This window comes from Xiphophorus couchianus, chromosome 9 (genome assembly GCF_001444195.1).
Source record: "Xiphophorus couchianus chromosome 9, X_couchianus-1.0, whole genome shotgun sequence".
NCBI lineage: Eukaryota > Metazoa > Chordata > Actinopteri > Cyprinodontiformes > Poeciliidae > Xiphophorus > Xiphophorus couchianus.
Window position 1 is genome coordinate 26,774,331 of NC_040236.1, and position 19,709 is coordinate 26,794,039.

The window sequence follows — 19,709 nt, forward strand, 5'->3', positions numbered from 1 at the left end:
ACTTATACTTATTATACAATATGCTTATTATACGTGAAATAATTGACCCAGTTATCTGCTGCTGGTCCTGCTGATTAATAATGGTGTCTGACTGGATCTTAGCAGGATTTATGTTTCGTGTTATTGTGCCTCAGTGTTGCAGGATAGAGGAATAAATGAAGAAAAAAGATTTCAACTAGGCTAACTTCCAGTTGCAGACGCGTTTTCATTGGCGGACATGTTTAGGTGAACTCTTTATAAGTTTTGAACAGAAAAAAAGATGTTTATCAGGTTAACAGCACATTTTGCAGCTGGAAGAATGATTTTCTTCCTCTCATCTCTGTCCTCTGTCTGCAGGTTGCTGTTCTGGCCGAGCTGTCATCAAGCAGGCAGGATCGGTTGCCGTGCACAAAGGGCTTTTCACAAGAGGAATACTACACTAAAACTGAGTCAGAGATGGCAGAGGGGCAGGCTGTGTTTAACGGTGAGCGCACCCCCACACACACACCCCCACATACACACAAGACACACACACGCTTGAATCAACAGCTCCAGTATCGCTGCAGTTGGAGTATCCTGCTGGTTTTTGAATGGCAATGAAGCTTTAATACCAACTCAGTGGAGTTAATGAGTGTGACGGGACATTCTGTTAGGTATGAACTCTGTCTGTGTTCCTCTGGTTTCAGCAATGTTCAAAACAAAGACCCATAATATGTGTGCTAAATTTCTGGTTGATGAATAATTTTTACAAAGCAGTCATTAAAATATTTGTACTTTTAGATCAAGGTGTATGGCAAGCTGTTCTATGAATAGTTGGTAGTTGGTCTCGTTTTTGCTCAGTGTCTTTATCCCATTTCAAACAAATGCCCTGCTGCACATCTCAGAGCTGAGGAAAACACGAGGCTAATTGCTGGTTTGAGCGTGATCATTACTCCTTCAGATGTGTGGAGGATAACTCCAACAGCTGCAGGTAATGTTGAAGCACAAGGGGTGTAAATTCTCTTATCTTTTCTGCAAAGAAAATCTTCCACAGATAAAAAAAAAACATAGAAAGACCAATACAAATATCTTCAAATGTATATACCATATATATATATATATATTCTTTCTTTTTTTTAAGTATATATATACTGATATCAAAGTGGACCAGTCAACTGACTCATCTGATTATGACCAGGCAGCAGAAAAACCTAAGAAAAGCACAGACCCTGTACTTGAGAAGAAAGGTGTGATCACATGTTTCTGTGCAGTCAGGTAATACAGAGATGGAATCTGACACTTTTAGCTAAAACAAGCACAGTGTGGCTGGGAAATGCTTTGGATTCAGTCTGTTGGAGGAGGAAGTGGCACGCCTCACCTTAGCTGACTCCCTGCTGTTTACTCTCCTCACTAACAAGAGCCCCAAAACAACACTAACACTCTGAAACATTCAGGTGATTCTGAGAGCGAGCTGGAGTCTGTGCTCAGGATCTACTCAGGCAGTGGGAGTATGGATCATATCGTTGACCACCTCATTTTTATTCTTATTCACATAATTACAGAGGTGGATAGAATACCCAAAAGTTGTACTCAAATAAGAGTAGCACTACTTCAAAAATATTTTTACTCAAATAAAAGTAAAAAGTAGCAGTCCAAGAAATTAAGAGTAAAAAAGAATTTGGAAGAAAGTCTACTCAAGTACTGAATAACTGTAAGTCATTCAGTATTTAAAAGTTACATCATTAGATGGACCAAAATATAAAGTTAAGTGGAATTTTTGGTATTTTAAGGACCAAAATGAGAATAATCATACTTGTCAAGTTTTGAATTTAAAAATAAGATAAATTTTCTGCTGCTCGCTGTAAGCCATCCCACCAGCCCAACCAAGATACAGTATACCTTACATCAGTCTCCAACCCCCGGGCATCGGACCGGTCCGTGGACCAATTGGTACCGGCGCACAAAATATAATTAAATATTTCCGTTTTATGTATTATGTGAGTCTGGAGGAGCTTTTATTTTGAAAATCCTTTAACCGGATTCTTGCGCGCCAACATTGAGCCTACAAGTAGCAAAATGAGTAATGAGTAAACAAATGTCTTTGGAAAGTTTCTTTGCAAAGGGGGAAAGGCCCAGAGAAGAGACAGGAGAATCGATTTATCCAGGTAGGTGATTCCCACAGTCCAAGCCCGCTCTGCATGATATACGGTGACCAGCTCGCTAATGAGGCAATGAAGCTTTCAAATTGCATCGCTACTTAGAGATCATGAATACCCTGTGCATCACTTCGGGAGTTATTGTTTCCCTTCACTCCCAGACGGGAGTGTCTCGTTGCAGAGAAACAAGCGCAGTGCTCCCATTAATTTGTCCTTATCATGAGTTAAAATTTTCATAAAAGTAAAATGTTTGTTTCTGTGGTGCATCTGTATCTTATTTTGAAGGGATATGTAAACGTTACCATAGCGACCAGAGTCAGAGCGTTAGGGCAGTGGTCGAGACGAGAGGAATAGAGGCTCTCTGCACGATTTAAGAATCGTGCAGATTTTTGGCTGATTTTTCAAACCTCTGTGACCACACAGAACTGATAAAAGTACAACAGGTTCGATCGGTTCGTGTGTCCAGCCACACGGCAGGAGCAACACACCACACAAGAACCGATTTCACTCATGAACATCCCGATTCCTGAAGAAAATCACGTAAAAACCCCAACATACCATACGTGAATTTAGAGTAGCAAACATGTCCGACGATGTAGAGGCAATAATGATAGTTTGTGGACTCATTTTAAGCAATAAAAGACGTAACAAAAAGAAAAACCGTTGGATAAAAGACTGCGGGAGCAGCCGCTTTATTTGCTGCACTATGCATTAAACCGGAATCTGGTTGCCTCCCAGGCAAATGCAGATGGCAGTTCTTGTAAGGCTGGTGACTTTATTCAGTTTGGAGAGGCACAGAAATTCTTATTTGAAATTATGATATTATAATACTGGAAATTTATGGGAACATACTAATAAGGGAGTCTGTGGAAATGAGGGATAAAATATGGTAGTTTCCTGGCCAAAACAGGAGACTTGACAGGTACAAATAATTTATATAAGTAACAGAAAATAACAAAATCAGGCTAAAGAAAATTTTCCAAATCAGTTTCTTTCAATATAAAACTTATGAAACCAAAACTGCAGGGGTGCCTGGTGAATTTTTGGTTAAATCATATTTGTTTTTCATTTAGTGGGGTAGAGAATCTGGGCTGCACAGTGGCTCAGCTGGTAGCAAGAAGGTCCTGGGTTTGATTCCCAGCTGGAGGTCTTTCTGCATGGAGTTTACGTGTTCTCCCTGTGCGTGTGTAGGTTCTCTCTGGGTACTTTGGCTTCTTCCTAAAGAGATATTCTTAATTATCTAAATTCTACGTAGGTGTGTGTGGATGCATGATTGTTTGTCCCATCTATCTCTGTTTTGGTGTACCCCCCTCTCACCTGTTGACTGCTGTAAATTAATGGATGGGTAGAGAACCCAGTGCTTTTCCTACTCAAGTAAAAGAATCGATACTTCATGAATAGGTTACTCAAGTAAACGTAAAAAGTAGCAAAAATACTCCTAAAAGTATTTTTTTTTCAAAATAGTTACTCAAATAAATGTCATTGGGTAAATGTAACTATTTTCTACCCAATCTGCAGAATTGTATGAAATGATATCCTAATGAAACAGTTTTATCAAATCACCTCCAATCTGGGCAGTTTTTGGAGGTTATGTTTTATCAAACAAGAAGTTAAAGGGTTAGAAGCCTGAAAAGACAGCATGACTTCAAGAAGAAGTCAGCTCTCTGTAGAAAAAATTGCTTGTTGCTCCGGCACATTCAGAGGAAACTGTAGAGAAGTTGGTCTGCTTTCTGGAACGTTGATTCAGCTGGGATGAGAGCAGTGTTTTGACAGTGGACATTTGTGTGGGCGTGTGCATGTGTGTACGTCTGTTTATAATAACTCTGTTAAAGGGCTGTTGCTCAGCTTTTGCAGCATATCAGTCATGGTGGTAGTTGTTGTTTTTGTGTATCATCCAACCTGTGTTTGCATAATGTAAATGTTGTTGCCTTTGTCTTCACCATAGTGGCTTATGTGTGGGGGCGTGCGCGTGTGTGTATGAGAGACAGAGTAAGTCAGACTGAGGTCAGCAGCTGCCCTGTACTTCCTGTAGAGTGCAGCAGGGCTACTTGCTCTGACCTTCCCGTTTTCCCATCCATTCTTCCTATTTTAGCAGTGAGCATTAGTTAGTGATTCCACCCAGTCCAGCCAACTGCCAGTCAGGGCAGGCCTCCTCAGCTGGAAACCCCCATTCAGTACTCACTGCACGCATTCATCTATCCACACCTTCTATTAAATTCCTCTTTTTTGTCTTCTCTTCCTTTTTTCAAAATGTTCTTCTTTTGTCATGCAGGAGATGGTCCTACTTTTCTCCAACCCCCATCTAGCTTCCCTTTGAATAAGACTGGGAAAGTACAACTGAGATACTTTATTCTTCCACGATTGACTTGATAACACAGGTTTGCTGTAAGTCTTTACATTCAGCTTTGTTTTTGGAAGAACCAGCCTTGACTCCATACCTGTTGGTATTTCAGCTTCCCAAGCTGCAATTTCTCTTGAATATTTTAGATATGCTTTACAAAAATAGTCTGCTAATAGGTGGATTTTCCATAAATATTTGGAGTTACATTCTACAGACAAATCAGCGATTAGGTGAATCTGCATGTACTGAACCATTAATAAATAGGCGTCCACTGTACTTTCAAATTGTTGTATCTGCCAAGCTGTGTTGAAAGCAGTCTTGTGTGGTGGGTGGTGCAGGCCATGTACAAGATGCTATGTGCTAAAGTGACAGATGGGGTCAATGTGGTGGGGGGATTATATTAGGGATAAACTCTGAGCCCATTCTTCTTTGAAATGCTGATGGGCAGATTGACAATTAAGCCTGGGCAGAAGCACAGATAGAACATTGTGATCTGTTGTGAGCACAGGAAGCCTGCAGAGGGGCAGATTTAATCTGGAGGGGAACTACATATGTAATCTTGATCAAGCAAGGAAGGTCAACTTGGAAAAAAATCATATAAAGAGTGGTGTTCAGACGTTCATGTGAAATTCACATTTTTGTTACAGTTTTTTCTATTTGTCAAACATCTAGCATAGGGGTAGGTATTTATCATATTGTTTGCCATTTATCATGATAAATTGTTATCATGATAAGAATAATTTATTGTTGTCACAATAAATTCCAGTTCTCAGGTTGTCTTTCTCTGAATCTGATGTGTAGACTGTGTTGATAATGTGAACCTGTAAGAAAGACAAATAAAGCAAAATTTGAAGGGGGTTCCTTCCTCTGGTGATTCTATGGTCTATCAGACCATCTCTCCCTGTTCCTCACACCTCGGTACTTACCACTCATCCAACGTGTGAAAGCTACCATGAGGACAGTAAAGGTGTGGCCAGAGGGCTCAGACGCTGTGCTCCAGGACTGGTTCAGGAATACAGATTGGACTATTTTCCACCATACAGACTTGGATCAGTACGCCTCATCTGTACTGAACCATATTTCCACCACCATAGAACGTGTCACCACCTGCAAACGCATTACCATGTACCCCAACCAGAAACCCTGGATGAACTGAGATGTTCGTCTCCTGCTGAAGGCCCGCAACATCGCCTTCAGGTCAGGGGATGCACAGACTTACAGTGCAGCCAGGGCTGAGCTGAAGAAGGGAATCAAGAAGGCCAAACACCACTACAAAAGGAAGGTGGAGGATCATTTTTCTAACTCCAACCCCTGATGTATGTGGCAAGGCCTTCAGATTCTCACAGACTACAAGAACCCTAATACCACCCCCGCTTCTACTGATGTCTCCTTCCTCAACGAACTTAACAACTTCTATGCTCATTTTGAGAGAGGGAATACCACAACTGCAACCAAAGCAGCTACCACCCCAGGCCAACAGCCACTGACTTTCCTCCCCACTGACGTAGGAGCGGCTCTGAGCAGGATTAAATCCCACAAGGCTGCGGGTCCTGATGGCATACCTGGACGTGTCCTCAGAACGTGCTCTGGGGAGCTGGCAGGAGTGCTGACGGACATCTTCAACCTGTCCCTGGCCCGCGCTGTGGTACCGACCTGCTTCAAGTCTACCCCCATTGTCCCAATCCCCAAGAATCCCAACCCAACCAGACTCAATGACTACCGCCCGGTAGCCCTTACCCCCATCATTACCAAGTGCTTGGAGCGGCTGGTCCTAGCACACCTCAGATCCTGTCTCCCCCCCACACTAGACCCCCACCAATTTGCATACAGGCAGAACAGGAGCACAGAGGATGCAGTCTCTATAGCGCTGCACTCTGTCCTTTCTCACCTGGACAGTAAGAACACTTACGCCAGACTGCTGTTCTTAGATTTTAGTTCAGCATTCAACACTGTCATCCCATCACAACTCATTACCAAACTCACAGACCTCGGCATCAGTTCACTCATGTGTAACTGGTTGCTCGACTTCCTGACCAGTCAACCTCAACATGTCCGGCTGGACAATCACTTCTCATCCACCATCATCATAAACACCGGAGTGCCACAAGGCTGTGTGATGAGTCCCTTCCTCTACTCCCTCTTCACCTACGACTGCAGACCTGTCCATGGCTCTAACACCATCATCAAGTTTTCAGACGACACCACGGTGATCGGCCTCATCAGAGATAATGACGAGGCCGCTTATAGGGAGGAGGTAGACCGTCTGGCTGAGTGGTGCGACAAAAACAACCTGCAGCTGAACACCGAGAAGACCAAGGAGCTTATCGTGGACTTCAGGAGGAACGCTGACCCACATCCACCCATCCACATTAAGGGGACAGTGGTGGAGCGTGTGGACACCTACTAGAATGGCTGGAGTTAGGCCATTTGGACATATACCTATTCAGGCTAGAGATAGTCCAACTGGCCTGAAGGATTTTATCTAGCAGGTGCTTTTGTTCAGTAAATAGGGCCATTACCTTATCAGTACCCTGGTAATGGCCTCAACGCATCTCACAGTTGCACAATTGTTCCTTAGACTTCGACTTCGACTTAGACTGACTTTGTTGTCATTTTCAATGCACAGGGTGTATACAGAACGAAATTTCGTTGCATACGGCTCAGGATAATGTTTGAGGTTCCAATGTTGTGAGTAAAATAAAATACAGTATAAAATATGAATATAAATCTAAATATAAAATATAAAGTGCAGGACTGACAGTAAAATAGAAGTTATTTAACTCTGTACATGTGCAAGGTATAAAGTGGAGACCAGTTTTTGAGTGCAGTCCAGTTAAGAGCTCAGCAGTCTGATGGCAAGTGGGAAAAAGCTGTTTCGGAACCAGGTGGACCTGCACCGGATGCTGCAGAACCTCTTTCCAGAGGGCAGCAGGGAGAACAGTCCATGGTGGGGGTGTGAGGGGTCACTGATGATGTTTCGGCCTCAGGACACGCATCCTGCATCGATGGTTGACCTGACACTTCGCCCTTTTGCCTGAGCTGGGTGTGGAAGGTTGTTGCCGAAGCAGTTTCTCCTTGTGTGCCTTCTTCTCACTCACATGAGAGTTACCGAACTCTTTTGCAAGCTCAACCAGGAAGTCCACCCGTCTCTCCTGCACCCCAATGCATGCCTGATAAAGCACATGTGCATTCAGTGCTGCCATGTCAATCATGTTTGCCAGGTTTGCTGACCAGCTGTCACATAGTGATGGAACCTTGGTCACCCCCCCGCAAGATTATGACTGAAATAAATGCCATTAGTTCTTGTGAACTAAATAGGTGAAGCAGTCACCTATTTATCCTCCACAGCACAAAAGGCTGCATGCAAATTTGCATGTGCTAAGTCTCCCAGATTTCTTTTGCTTACACTTTTTGCATGATTTTTTTGAGGTGGATCAACACAATTAATACCCTCTTAGCTTTATTTCAAAGAGAAACATTACTCATTTCTTTTAGAAAAACCTTTGCATATTTTTTGAAACAGATTGTATGTTTTGCAAACTCTATGTACATTTGGCAAAATGACCTGGATAATGCAGCACAACATCATGGATCAGCTGCAAAAGGTCACATCTCTCCAAAAACACTTCATGTATGCTTCAAAACTAAACTGAAGAGCACTACCTACAGGAGATCTGATCTCCTGCAGGTATCATAGATACCCACCCCCAACATGGACTATTCACATTCCTACATTCTGGCCTGACGGTCAACGGCCACATTTACAATTGAAGAAGAATGCTAATTTGAGCCATCAGAGTCGTCAGGGTGGACTCAGGGCCTTTTGGCCCTGTTCAGCCATTCTAGGGAGAAATCGAAAACCCAGCCATTCTAGTGTTAAGTTCCTGGGAGTCCACATCTCCGAGGACCTGACTTGGACGACCAGCTGCTCCAAACTCATTAAGAAGGCGCATCAGCGCCTCTTCTTCATGAGGACCCTGAGGAAGAACCACCTGTCCTCAGAGATCCTCACGAACTTCTACCGCTGCACCATTGAGAGCATCCTCACCAACTGTATTACAGCTTGGTACGGGAACTGCTCTGTCTCTGATCGGCAGGCGCTGCAGAGGGTGGTGAAAACTGCCCAGTATATCGTCAGGGCACCGCTCCCTGCCATCAAGGACATCTACAGGAAGCGGTGTTTGAAAAGGGCCGGGAAAATCACAAAGGACTCCACTCACCCAGCACACACACTCTTTTCCCTCCTGCCCTCTGGGATGCATTACAGAAGCCTACGGACCAGAACCACCAGGCACCGGAACAGCTTCTTTCCCACAGCTGTCACGCTTTTGAACGCCTCCTGACATAAAACATAAACTATAAGGACTGTACTCCCCTATCCTCTCATACAACAATAACACATGGACTATCCTCACACACACACACATCACGGACTGTTTTCTTCACACACACATACAACCTGTAAATTTTATCTGCCATTATTTATCTTGTATTATATTACTGTATATACATATACAATCCATTCTCTAACATTCTTGTATATTCTGCATATTCTGTATAATCTGTATAATCTGTGCATATAGCTCCCATATTTATATTTATACACAATATCTATATATCTTTGCTATAACCCCTTATAGTCCATACATACAGTCTTGTACATCTGTAAATAAATATTTATATCTCGTAGAGCACTTCTGGATAGATGCAAACTACATCTCGTTGCTTGTACTTGTGACAGTGCAATGACAATAAAGTTGAATTCTATTCTATTCTGCAGATGTAAAAACAGATTCCTTTCCTTCTTAATGTACGGACAAGAAGAATGTGAATTTTCCTTTCATAATGGCATTTGTATTTGGAACTGATAAAAGACAGACTCTGTAGCTTTTAGCTTCACAGATATGGCTGGAATGTGTGCTGTGCCTGTGTGTGGATACACTCCCATGGTTTCTCCCCCAGTTGTGGTTGTTCATTTTCAACTGGATCTTGTCCTTTCATTTGTCTCTTTTTTGTGTTTTCATCTCTCTCCTTGGTTCTATCTTGCATATATTTCTCTTTAAGGAATGTTGGCTACATGCCTGACCTCACATCTGACTGAGTGTGTGTGAGATGTGGCTGTGGGTACTTATGAGGGCCGGTCCAAGCCTCCCTGGGGCCCTAAGCAAAATTTGGTTTTGGGGCCCTCTAGTTCTGCTAACAATGTGAACTGGCTGCAAACAGCAGTCCGATCATTAGATCATTCACACACCAGCTATGAACTTATTGCATCTCTGGCAGTGCTGTTTACATTATATACATGTATACTAGGATACATTTATTGGCCAACTGATTTATCGACCAGTTGATTTCTGAGACCTATTTCCCTAATTTTAGGGGATCGTGATTGGCCGATACTTACACGTGAGACTGATCTTATCCCCTAATCTTATCTTCATCAGCAAAGGTTTAAAAATCAGTCTCTATCCTCTTCTGCTTTGCAGTGAGGTGTGACTGACAGACCAGCCCACCAGGTCAGGTCAGCACGTTTGCAGTTAACAATATTCATCCCACTATTGCCAACTCAGTGACTTTCTTTCTATATTTAGCAACATTTCAAACAAAACAAAATTGGTATAGGCCAAAATCAAAATCAGCTGATCAGGCTTTTTAAAGATTGGTAACCAGGGATCGGCCAGAAAACTTCCATCGGTGCAGCCCTACACACATATTTATGACATTCTTTGATTAAATAATTTTCTCTTAAGAATTACTCCAATAACTAAAAATTTAATTTATACCAGGTGAGTCTTTCTCCCCTGAGAATGTTGATTGGTACTGGACTGATTCTGAGCTTTCAAATGATTTTAACAGAAGTTTCACTTAACTTAGAAGTTGTGTAAAATAATGTTAGTTCTTGCCACAAAATGATTATGCTCAGCAGCAAACAACATATCCCCAACTGCAGCATAGAGTATCTCGTTGATGTAGCAGCTATGTAGCCTGTAAAAACATTTTGCTAGCCAATGTCAAACATTGAGAAGTTTTAATTATTGTTATCAAACATTATCAAACATGGCGCTTTGAAGCTAAAAATACGTCAGAAATATACAGAACCAACCATGAGAATCAACTCATCTAAAGTTTAAACTCAATTTCACACAAACACAAAGACCCTAGCATAAATGTTTGGCTGTTGAACTGAACCATTCCAGGTTGCTATCAAGCACATTTTCTATTAGCAACTATACAAATCTTTTACTTTACATTACTAAGACACATTAAAACAAACCTTTATCTTGTTTTTTTTTTTTATTCTTCCTCTTTCTTTTCTCCCTCTCTGAAGGAAAAGTCGTTTTTTGAGACATTGGTTTGCTTACTTAACTTCTGACTGGAGCTTTGGACGTTTGGATGTGCTCTGCACATTGCATGGCAGTTCGTGTTACTGGCGAAGCATGCAGTACTTACTGCGGCCACCAGGGGCGCCCAAGAGCAATTTATTTGTTTTCTTTTTATCCATAAAATAATGATTTCTACATCATTTTGTTTTTATAATAACATATAGTATATGTTATTATAAAAACAAATAACTTCATATTGGAATTGTGTGTTTTTGATATTATCATGACAGAAATTATTACTAAAAAAAATAATAAATCAGCTCCACTGAGGGGTCCCTTTAGTGGCCCTGGGGCCCTAAGTGGCTGCATAGTTTGCTTATGCCATGGGCTGGCCCTGTTATGAGTGGAGCAGCAGGTGCGTTAAAAGACCCCAGGACTAGTTGAACATGTTGGCCTAAATACGTTGCAATTTTACTATTAACTAAAAAAATTGCTGTTTGTGATATGGCAAAACTCATAAATACTTCAAAAATGTACATCTTTTGTTATATTTTTCACTCATGGAGGTCGCCATTTTTTCACCGATGGGTCGATTATGCGTTTTGGTCCATTCTGTACTGGAGTCTACAGAGTAAACACAAGAAGGCTAACTTATTTTTCATATTGCGTTTGACTGGTGTAATTTTAGATAATGCCACACTGTGTCACTATCGGCTGTGATTAAAAAAAAATTGAGGCAAATCTGGATAATTTCCCACATGAAAGAAAGGAGAGCATAGTGCGAGAGCTGGAGTGGAACACAATACAGTGTTCCACTCCAGTCAACCCTAACCCTATACTGAGATAATATAATTAGTAGTCTGTCATGGTCTATTAGGACTCCTCTGCCACAACATAATGCCTTATCTAGCCAAAGCTCCCAACTAACATGTATGTGGTAGGTTCATGCTTACATGAAGAATGTAGTGTATTGCAGTATGAACATGGAATGTAATGTGGTGATAATTAGAATGCCTGTTAGTGCTTTTTGAAGGCCAATTAATTAAAGTGGTAAATGTCTCTTCCAAGTCCTTTAACTTACAGCAACAGAGTACTGCTGCTGTAATCATCCCATCTTTGTTTGTCCTGCAGCCTGCGGGTTGCAAGTTCGATTCTTGCTTTGTTCACCTCTGTTATTGCGTTCTTGGGCAAGACACTTCACCTGCCTTATCTGCTGCTAGTGGTCAGAGGGCCCAGAGGCACCGGTGTATGGCATCCTCGCCTCTGCTAGACTTCCTCAGGGCAGCTATGGCTACTGTGTAGTGACCTACCACCATCAGCATGTGAATGGGTGTATGACTGGATGTCTTGTGAAGCACTTTGGGGTCCTATGGACTTGATAAAGCAGTACATAAGTACAAGCCATTTACCATTTTACAATATGCCATATGTGGAGGTGACATGTTTTAGTCCGGCTATTAACAATATTTAACAGTATTTTCATAATTTGTTTATGGAAAAGTGTGAAATGGGTGTAACTTCCTTCTTCATGATATATAAAAGGAAATGCAAATGAGAAATGAGATTTTAGGTCTTTGGTAAAAGACCGTGATCCATTTCTCCCTCTAGTGCCTTGTGGGATCTAGATTAGATAGCTCCATGACAATCAGTCTGTGTAGCTTTTAGGTAGCAGTCATCTTGGTAAAATGTTTTTCAAAGTAAAGGAGCCCTCCAGGTTGTTCAGGTTTCCTTGTAATGTTAGGAATAATAAGAAGGTGAGTATTTTAATGCTTCTTTTATAATTTTCTTGATTCTGTTTTCTTGTTTTTACCCGAATTGGACCTGAATTGCTCTCACAGTATCTCAGCATGGCTCAAATCCCTCTGACTTTTCCCTTCAGTCTCACCTTTGACCTCAGGCAACCCTAGTGGGGCCTAACCTATACTGTCAACAAACCCTTTTCTACCAAAAATGCAAATACTGCTCTGGTTTTTGTAATACGGAACTGGAGATTGTAAAATGTTTGATAAAACACTGATTAGACTTAAAAAATTTTGATCAATGCAACATCTGTAGTACTGTTTCCCTTACTGTACTGTAAGGGAAAAATGGAGGACCCTGATCAACACCAAAAGCTGAAATGACAGTGTTTAGGTTTGCCGTGGCAGACCATTCTTGCTAGTGCAGCAGAATGTTCCAAATACATTCTGCTTCGCCTCAGCAGACGAAGACTCATGGTTTAAGCTGGAACAATTATAGCTGATCCACCTAGTGCCCTTAACTGTGGATCTTAGTTATCCTCCCAATGAGTCAGCCTCCTCAAGTAAACATAAGAGAGATCTGTTATTCTGACATTTCAACGATTCACTTACTGAACAATCTGTTTCTGATCCAGCCTCTCTTCCAGGCATTGCTACCCCAGTGCCTTCCATGAAACCTCTGTTGTACATTTATTCACTCTGTAAATATTGTAAATAAATCACACTTGGAATTTCTACTTTGTGGTTCCCTGACAGATTTTGCATGTGTGTTAAGAAACTCCCAAAAAATATTTTAATATTTTTCCCAATGTCCAGAACAGCAGGGTGTGGTACCATCTCAGCGGGGGGGATCAGTGGCTCAGAGGGGATTATGGGATCTGTCATACTGAAGCGGGATGGGTGGGTGGATGTTGATTTTAAGATGAAGTCAGCCTTCATTCCATCACTAATCCCACTCTATAGTTTATGCCTGGAAACAACCCTTAGACTTACTGTTTTTATTTTTTTCGCCTGTGTGCATGCATGTGTGTTTGTGTGTATGTGTTACTGGATCAATCAGGACAGGGTGACAGCTGTCCTGTGTGGATTAGCTGTGTGTCTGTCGTGTGCTTGTTTTGCTGTGTGTGGTGGATCCCAATGAGTCAGCTAGGCCTCCAGATCTCAGGCATAATCACTTTGCCCAGTCACTCAGATGTTTCTGCTAAACATCCAGCCTGTGTGGATCTGAAAAGTTTGCCTCACAAGATGCCATTAAATGTAACTGCAGCTTTTAACATCATGGTTTTCAAAATACTCAAAGACAAAAAACTGTATTTGCAAAAATGAGGTTCACTTTTTTAAACTTGAAAAATATCTTCTAAACATTGTTTGCTGAGTCTTTGTGTGTTTTTCCATGATTCAGGGTTGAAGAAGTACTGGTTGTGTACAAAAATATCTTGGCTGTTCTTATAAAATCCTTCATATGGAATCTCTTTAGCTTTGCCAACTTATATTAGAAAGTGACTTCTTTGGCTGGATTGACCTTGCGCTGTTTACAGGTTAGCTCTAAATTATGTCTGCATGATCCAATTTGCTCAAACCTGTACATGAAGGCTGACAGCCATTTTAAGCATATTGATATTGGTTTGACAAGTAAAACTGGGCCGACATTAACATCCGGTATCTATTTACATGTTGTTTGTGTTTCAGGACAGGGAGAGAGTGAGAGTGGAGAGTGTTGGGCATGTGGTATTTGTTCGGTCATGCAGCACAGGATTATGGGCCGTTTAACTGAAGCAGAAAAGCAATATAGGCGGTGTGGTCGCTTTTACTCTGACAGAAGTGTAGGGAAATACAGGGGAACATTCACATTACTAGTTAAGCACTAGTTAAGCCATGGGTCTCAAACTCTAGTCCTCGAGGGCCGCAGTCCTGCAACTTTTAGATGTGCCTCTGCTGCACCACACCTGAACAGAATAATTAGGTCATTAAGGCTCTGGAAAACTGATCTACACAAGGAGGAGGTCATTAAGTCATTTCATTCCAGTGTTTTCTACCTGTGGCACATCTAAAAACTGCAGGACTGCGGCCCTCGAGGACTGGAGTTTGAGACCCCTGTTTAAGCAGTATGACTTTTTCAGTTTTGGAATACTAACAAAAATGTTAGTCAGTAGTCATACAGTGTTTAAATTATGACTCATTGACTTCATTTAATTAATTATATAAATAAATACTGTGCAATGTGGAAGGGGACAACAAAACATCTGTATTGAATGAATATTTCAGATTAGTTCAATTGTCATATAGGCCTACCTACAAATCAGTGATGTACAGTGACGTACAGTGAGGTTCATAGCTGGTGAGGCACTGACTTAATCACAATCATATTTACAAATATATGATTGTAAATATCATACATTTGATATTTGCATGTTGTTGTTTACATAAGGAAATTTCGCGCATACGGACAACGCTGGAGGGCAAAAAGACTTTTCTTCTACATGTCATGCATAACCGCACGGTCGCCGTAGAATAATTCTGTTAACTCAATCAAACTTGGACATGTATATATTACTAATTTCGTGCTATGCTCCACAGCAAAGGGAAAAATCGTTAAAGTACAACTCAAAACCATTTCTCTCTCGCTCTCTGTATCAGCGCAGCTACGTGCAGACAGTTGCAACTGACACAATGCCACAAAAAAAACCCACTCAAATATTTCCCACACAAAGAGCAGAACATTCAGTCTGTTGCAGTAGTATGGTTTAAAGCTTAATGTTTATTTTTTGATTATTAATAAGTTATTGCTGTGGTAAGAGGAGAAAACTATAAATATATCACTGCACTTGACTGTATGGCTAGCTCCATGGCTAGCTCGCTGTTCCTGTCTCTTACACTGCAGTTGAGGAGTCACACTGTCTGAGATCATGAGCGCCCCATGAGGCAAGAGTACTGCCTGCCTCACCTCGAATCTGTTGTCTGCCGTTTATGATCGTTCCTCAGCACACAAAACATGTTACACACATAGTTGGTGACAAAAAACACTGTACATTATATATACACTGCTCAAAAAAATAAAGGGAACACTTAAACAGGTGTTTAACACTTAAAGTGTTCCCTTTATTTTTTTGAGCAGTATATATATAAGCAAAATTATGGAAAATCAGTTCAGACATTAAATGTTTTTTAGTCATTTTATTGGCGACATACAGGCAGGAAGAACATTCTCCCATAGAATGGGCTCTTTGCACCTCAGCTTCCGCGTTCGGGGAAAAGCGGCTCAATCTTTTCCGATCTATTGCAAAAGGCTCTTTACACTCGGTATTTGCAGGGCTTGTCGAAGGTAACAATTAATGATGTACATCGATCCGAAGCCCTGACAAGTAAGCTGGAGAAAGGTTTTAAGATGTACGCCTCGTTATACACAGATACGAAGGTGAGTTTTACTTTCTTTAAACTTTGTGGCTAACATTAACATTAGCTTATGCTAGACATTTTTCTTGTAAAAATGTGCTATTTAAGTATCTAAACATTTTTCATCATTCATTAACGGACAATGTTTTTACTTTGTTTTCAAGTATATTACCTGCGTTTATTGTCGTTAGTGTCAGAGACCAAGTAATGGGGATTTTACGGTTCAGGCTTTTTGCTTCTGAAGCATGAGGAAGCACAACAAGCCCCGTAACTTAACAGTAGAGCAGCTCTGGTGTCGGAGTTCTAGTTCAGCTGACGGTTCAGGTTCAAAGTTGTTGCTTTTAGAAAAATATGACCGTGTTCCTTAAGGTTTTCGTTCGCTTTATTAGTTTTGCGTGCTTCTTGTGAAGCAGGACAATGTTTACAGCAGTGTGTATAGGCGGATCAGTTGCTCGGCTGTCTGGCTCTGGTCTGCTCTCTCGTTCTCATAAACTTTCTTTCAGGCTGAATACAGAAGTGATTCCATGGAAATAACACAGGAGGCTCCTTTACCTTCTTCTTTAGGCTGAAGAAGCTGATCTGGAGTGAAGTGAAGGCTGTAAACTTTGCTGTGCAGCGTTAGCTTTAACTGGTAGCGACGAATATTTACAAGCCATTGTCTTCTTAATTCAGGATCTCTTGGAAATCCATGAAACCTTAAAAGCCCATTATACAGTATTAGGAAGACAGCAATGTTCATAGTATTGTTTTATTTGCGTCTGAAATAAGACTTTGTCTTTTCTAGCTGTCATGGTAACTCAAAGCGGAAAAAAGAGAGCCGCATTTGCGCATGCGGTTGTGACGTCAGCGTGGCAGGTGCAAAGAGCCCATAGCAGCCAGTGCAGTTAGTGAAAGGTTGGGCAGGTGAGGCTCAGCTTGCTGCTGCCTCACCAGCTTAGCTTCCGAGCATTTGAATGGGAAATTTCTGGTACTCTCAAATGCAAAACTTGTCAGCTCTTACAGCTCGAACTTCACAACTCACGGGAGTTGTGAAGTCCTGCTGAAGAAATACATCCAGTTTTGACACGTTCTGACAACGTGTCTCTCAGTAGCTCTCTGTTGGTGAGAAAAAGTCCTGTAAACACTGTTACACATGAGGGCGCACCGAGCTTGTCTCTGACTCATCAAAGGCGCACAGATTACGCGTGGTTACGTGGTTCATGTCAAAACAAACCCCAAAATGCCTTATATCCTTATGACAGGACACGTGTTGGCTATACATCGGTGGCTTTAGATTTAGTCTCCGAGTTGACCAGTCAGAAATATTAAAGAAACAATATAGGCATGTCAAAACGAGCTGGATATTGCTCTCTGGATATGGTTGGCTCGGGAAACGCCATTTCATAACATTATTGGTCTAATGTATTGTTTATCAAAAGGGGGGCCTCTAGGCTGCCTAATAAAAGTGTCATAAATGACACCGGCAGAGTTTAAACCCTTAAATCTCACCCCCAGAAAATACAATGGAAAAACGGCATGCGCACATTCTGATGCGGGTTAAGGGGTTAATAGAAAAATTCCAACATATTTAGGCCAACATGTTCAACTAATCTTGGATCCCTTTAAGAGCACACTTAGAGAGGAGACATGTGAATGACCTCATTAACAACCAGTCAACATGATGCAAAGGAGAACTCCAGTGGGAGACGGGCCACTAATAAAGGAATGTTGTGTGTGTGTGTGTGTGTGTGTGTGTTTGCTGGCAGGTGCAGGAGGTGATAATTGGTAGTAGGCTCATGTTTTCACTTGCAGGACCAAAGCGGAAAGTCTCTGCTTCCCCAGTGGTTTTGACATAACCCCATAGTTTTTTCCGAAATTAAAGGAAGAGTCAGTACCACTTTACAATAATGCTCACCTTATAGATGACTAATACAGTTTTTATTGATATTTTATCCATTCAGCTATAAACACTTTATAAATCATTAATAACTGTTTATTAAGCAATATTGAAGGTTGAGAAGAGGGATTGAGAAGAGGGGTGAGGAGTGCTGGGGGTGCACAACTCCTACCAAGAAAGACCCAATGCTCCAGTTGACTTACGTTTAAGTTACTGTCCTATTGTTACAGTACCTTAAACGTGTATATTCTTCATGCATATTTAAATGAAGACCTATTTTTGTAAAGTTAAATAAAATGAATCAGAAATATTACACACAATATTATTCTCTGTGAAGAGAATATACTGACGATAGTGTGCAGCCCTAATGTATGTATCATTTAAAAACCCAATCACATATTTATTATAAGAAAAAATGGGGTTTGGCTGGTTTAGAAATGTGTTTCAGTTGCTGTGTCAAATTACTCCGCAGTAAACCAAACCACTGGGTGCTGTACTGTCACTATGGTAACACATAATACTCAGATAGAAAAAATGCCGTTCAAAACGTGGGAAAATGTCTTTAGGTAAAATGATACTGGAGGAAAAAGAAGGAATTTAGTAGATTTTTATAAAGTTAGTACTGAACATGTTGGAGGATTTCAAAAGTGCGTGTATGTCTATTTCAACCAAAGCAACAGCAGCACTTCTGTCGTGTGTTTCAGCTGAATGTTAAAATGAATCATTGTGACAGTAGTTCCCACCCACATGCGTCCATACATATTGTACATATTCTTGTACATCTGTAAATAAATATTTATATCTCGTAGAGCACTTCTGGATAGATGCAAACTACATCTCGTTGCTTGTACTTGTGACAGTGCAATGACAATAAAGTTGAATTCTATTCTATTCTAAAGTTTGCATAAATATACGCAAACTTGTTACCTGCTGTGAAAATGTGCAGCAGGTTTGCAAACTTTCTTTGTGGATGGTAATAAACTACAAAACACTAAAATTCACCTAAATACACTGAAACCTGACTTCATTCAGTGTTATTTAGACCAAGAAATAACATTTTTGCCATTCTTGCGGTGCACAGAATGGACACAGTATGACACAGTATGTTATCCTTAAGAAAAGAAAAATGGTCCATCATTAGCTAAGATTTGATATTTTGGATGTGAACATCAGGCTCAATTTTTGTCTTAAATGTGAATGGCAGAATATATTAATATGCACGCCTATGATATTTCTGTGATGTCTCAATTGCTCACCAAAATATTGAAAACAAATTGTGAAAAAATTTTGAATCCACAAAGGAAAACCTGTTGGATATTTTTGTATTTTTAAGTTGAACATTTTTAGGCATGAACAAAAATTACTCTACTTTTTTTTTCATCCAAAGCTGAAGTAGGGTACAGAGGTTGCTTTTTTCGGAGAATAAGTCTCCAAAACTCTGCCAGGTCTGTTTGTACAAATAAATCCAACTAAAATGGAATCCTACAAGACATATCCCTTAATAAATATGCAATACTATGAAATCCCCCAACCATCACCTATATTTATAGTTTTTTGGTCTTAAATGTAATTCCAAATTACATCAAAAAGACCTAAAATTATCTTAAATTTGACTTGCTGAAATTTGCAGCTGGGGCTGCACAGTGGCGCAGTTGGTAGCGCTGTTGCCTTGCAACAGCTCCTGGGTTCGATTCACGGCCCGGGGTCTTTCTGCATGGAGTTTGCATGTTCTCCCTGTGCATGCGTGGGTTCTCTCCGGGTACTCCGGCTTCCTCCCACAGTCCAAAAACATGACTGTTAGGTTAATTGGTCTATCTAAATTCTCCCTAGGGGTGAGTGTGTGTGTGTGAATGGTTGTTTGTCCTGTATGTCTCTGTCTTGCCCTGCGACAGACTGGCGACCTGTCCAGGGTGTACCCCGCCTCTC

General features: G+C 41.0%; 1 protein-coding gene across 1 annotated transcript in view; it reads left to right on the forward strand.

The window, feature by feature from the left end:
• LOC114150707 (cadherin-2-like) overlaps nucleotides 1–19,709 on the forward strand; it is a 112,124-nt gene that overhangs the window by 6,382 nt on the left and 86,033 nt on the right. Inside the window, exon 2 of the mRNA XM_028027327.1 lies at nucleotides 337–463. Within this exon, the coding sequence (XP_027883128.1) occupies nucleotides 337–463 (127 nt within the window). The remainder of the gene's footprint in view (nucleotides 1–336; nucleotides 464–19,709) is intronic.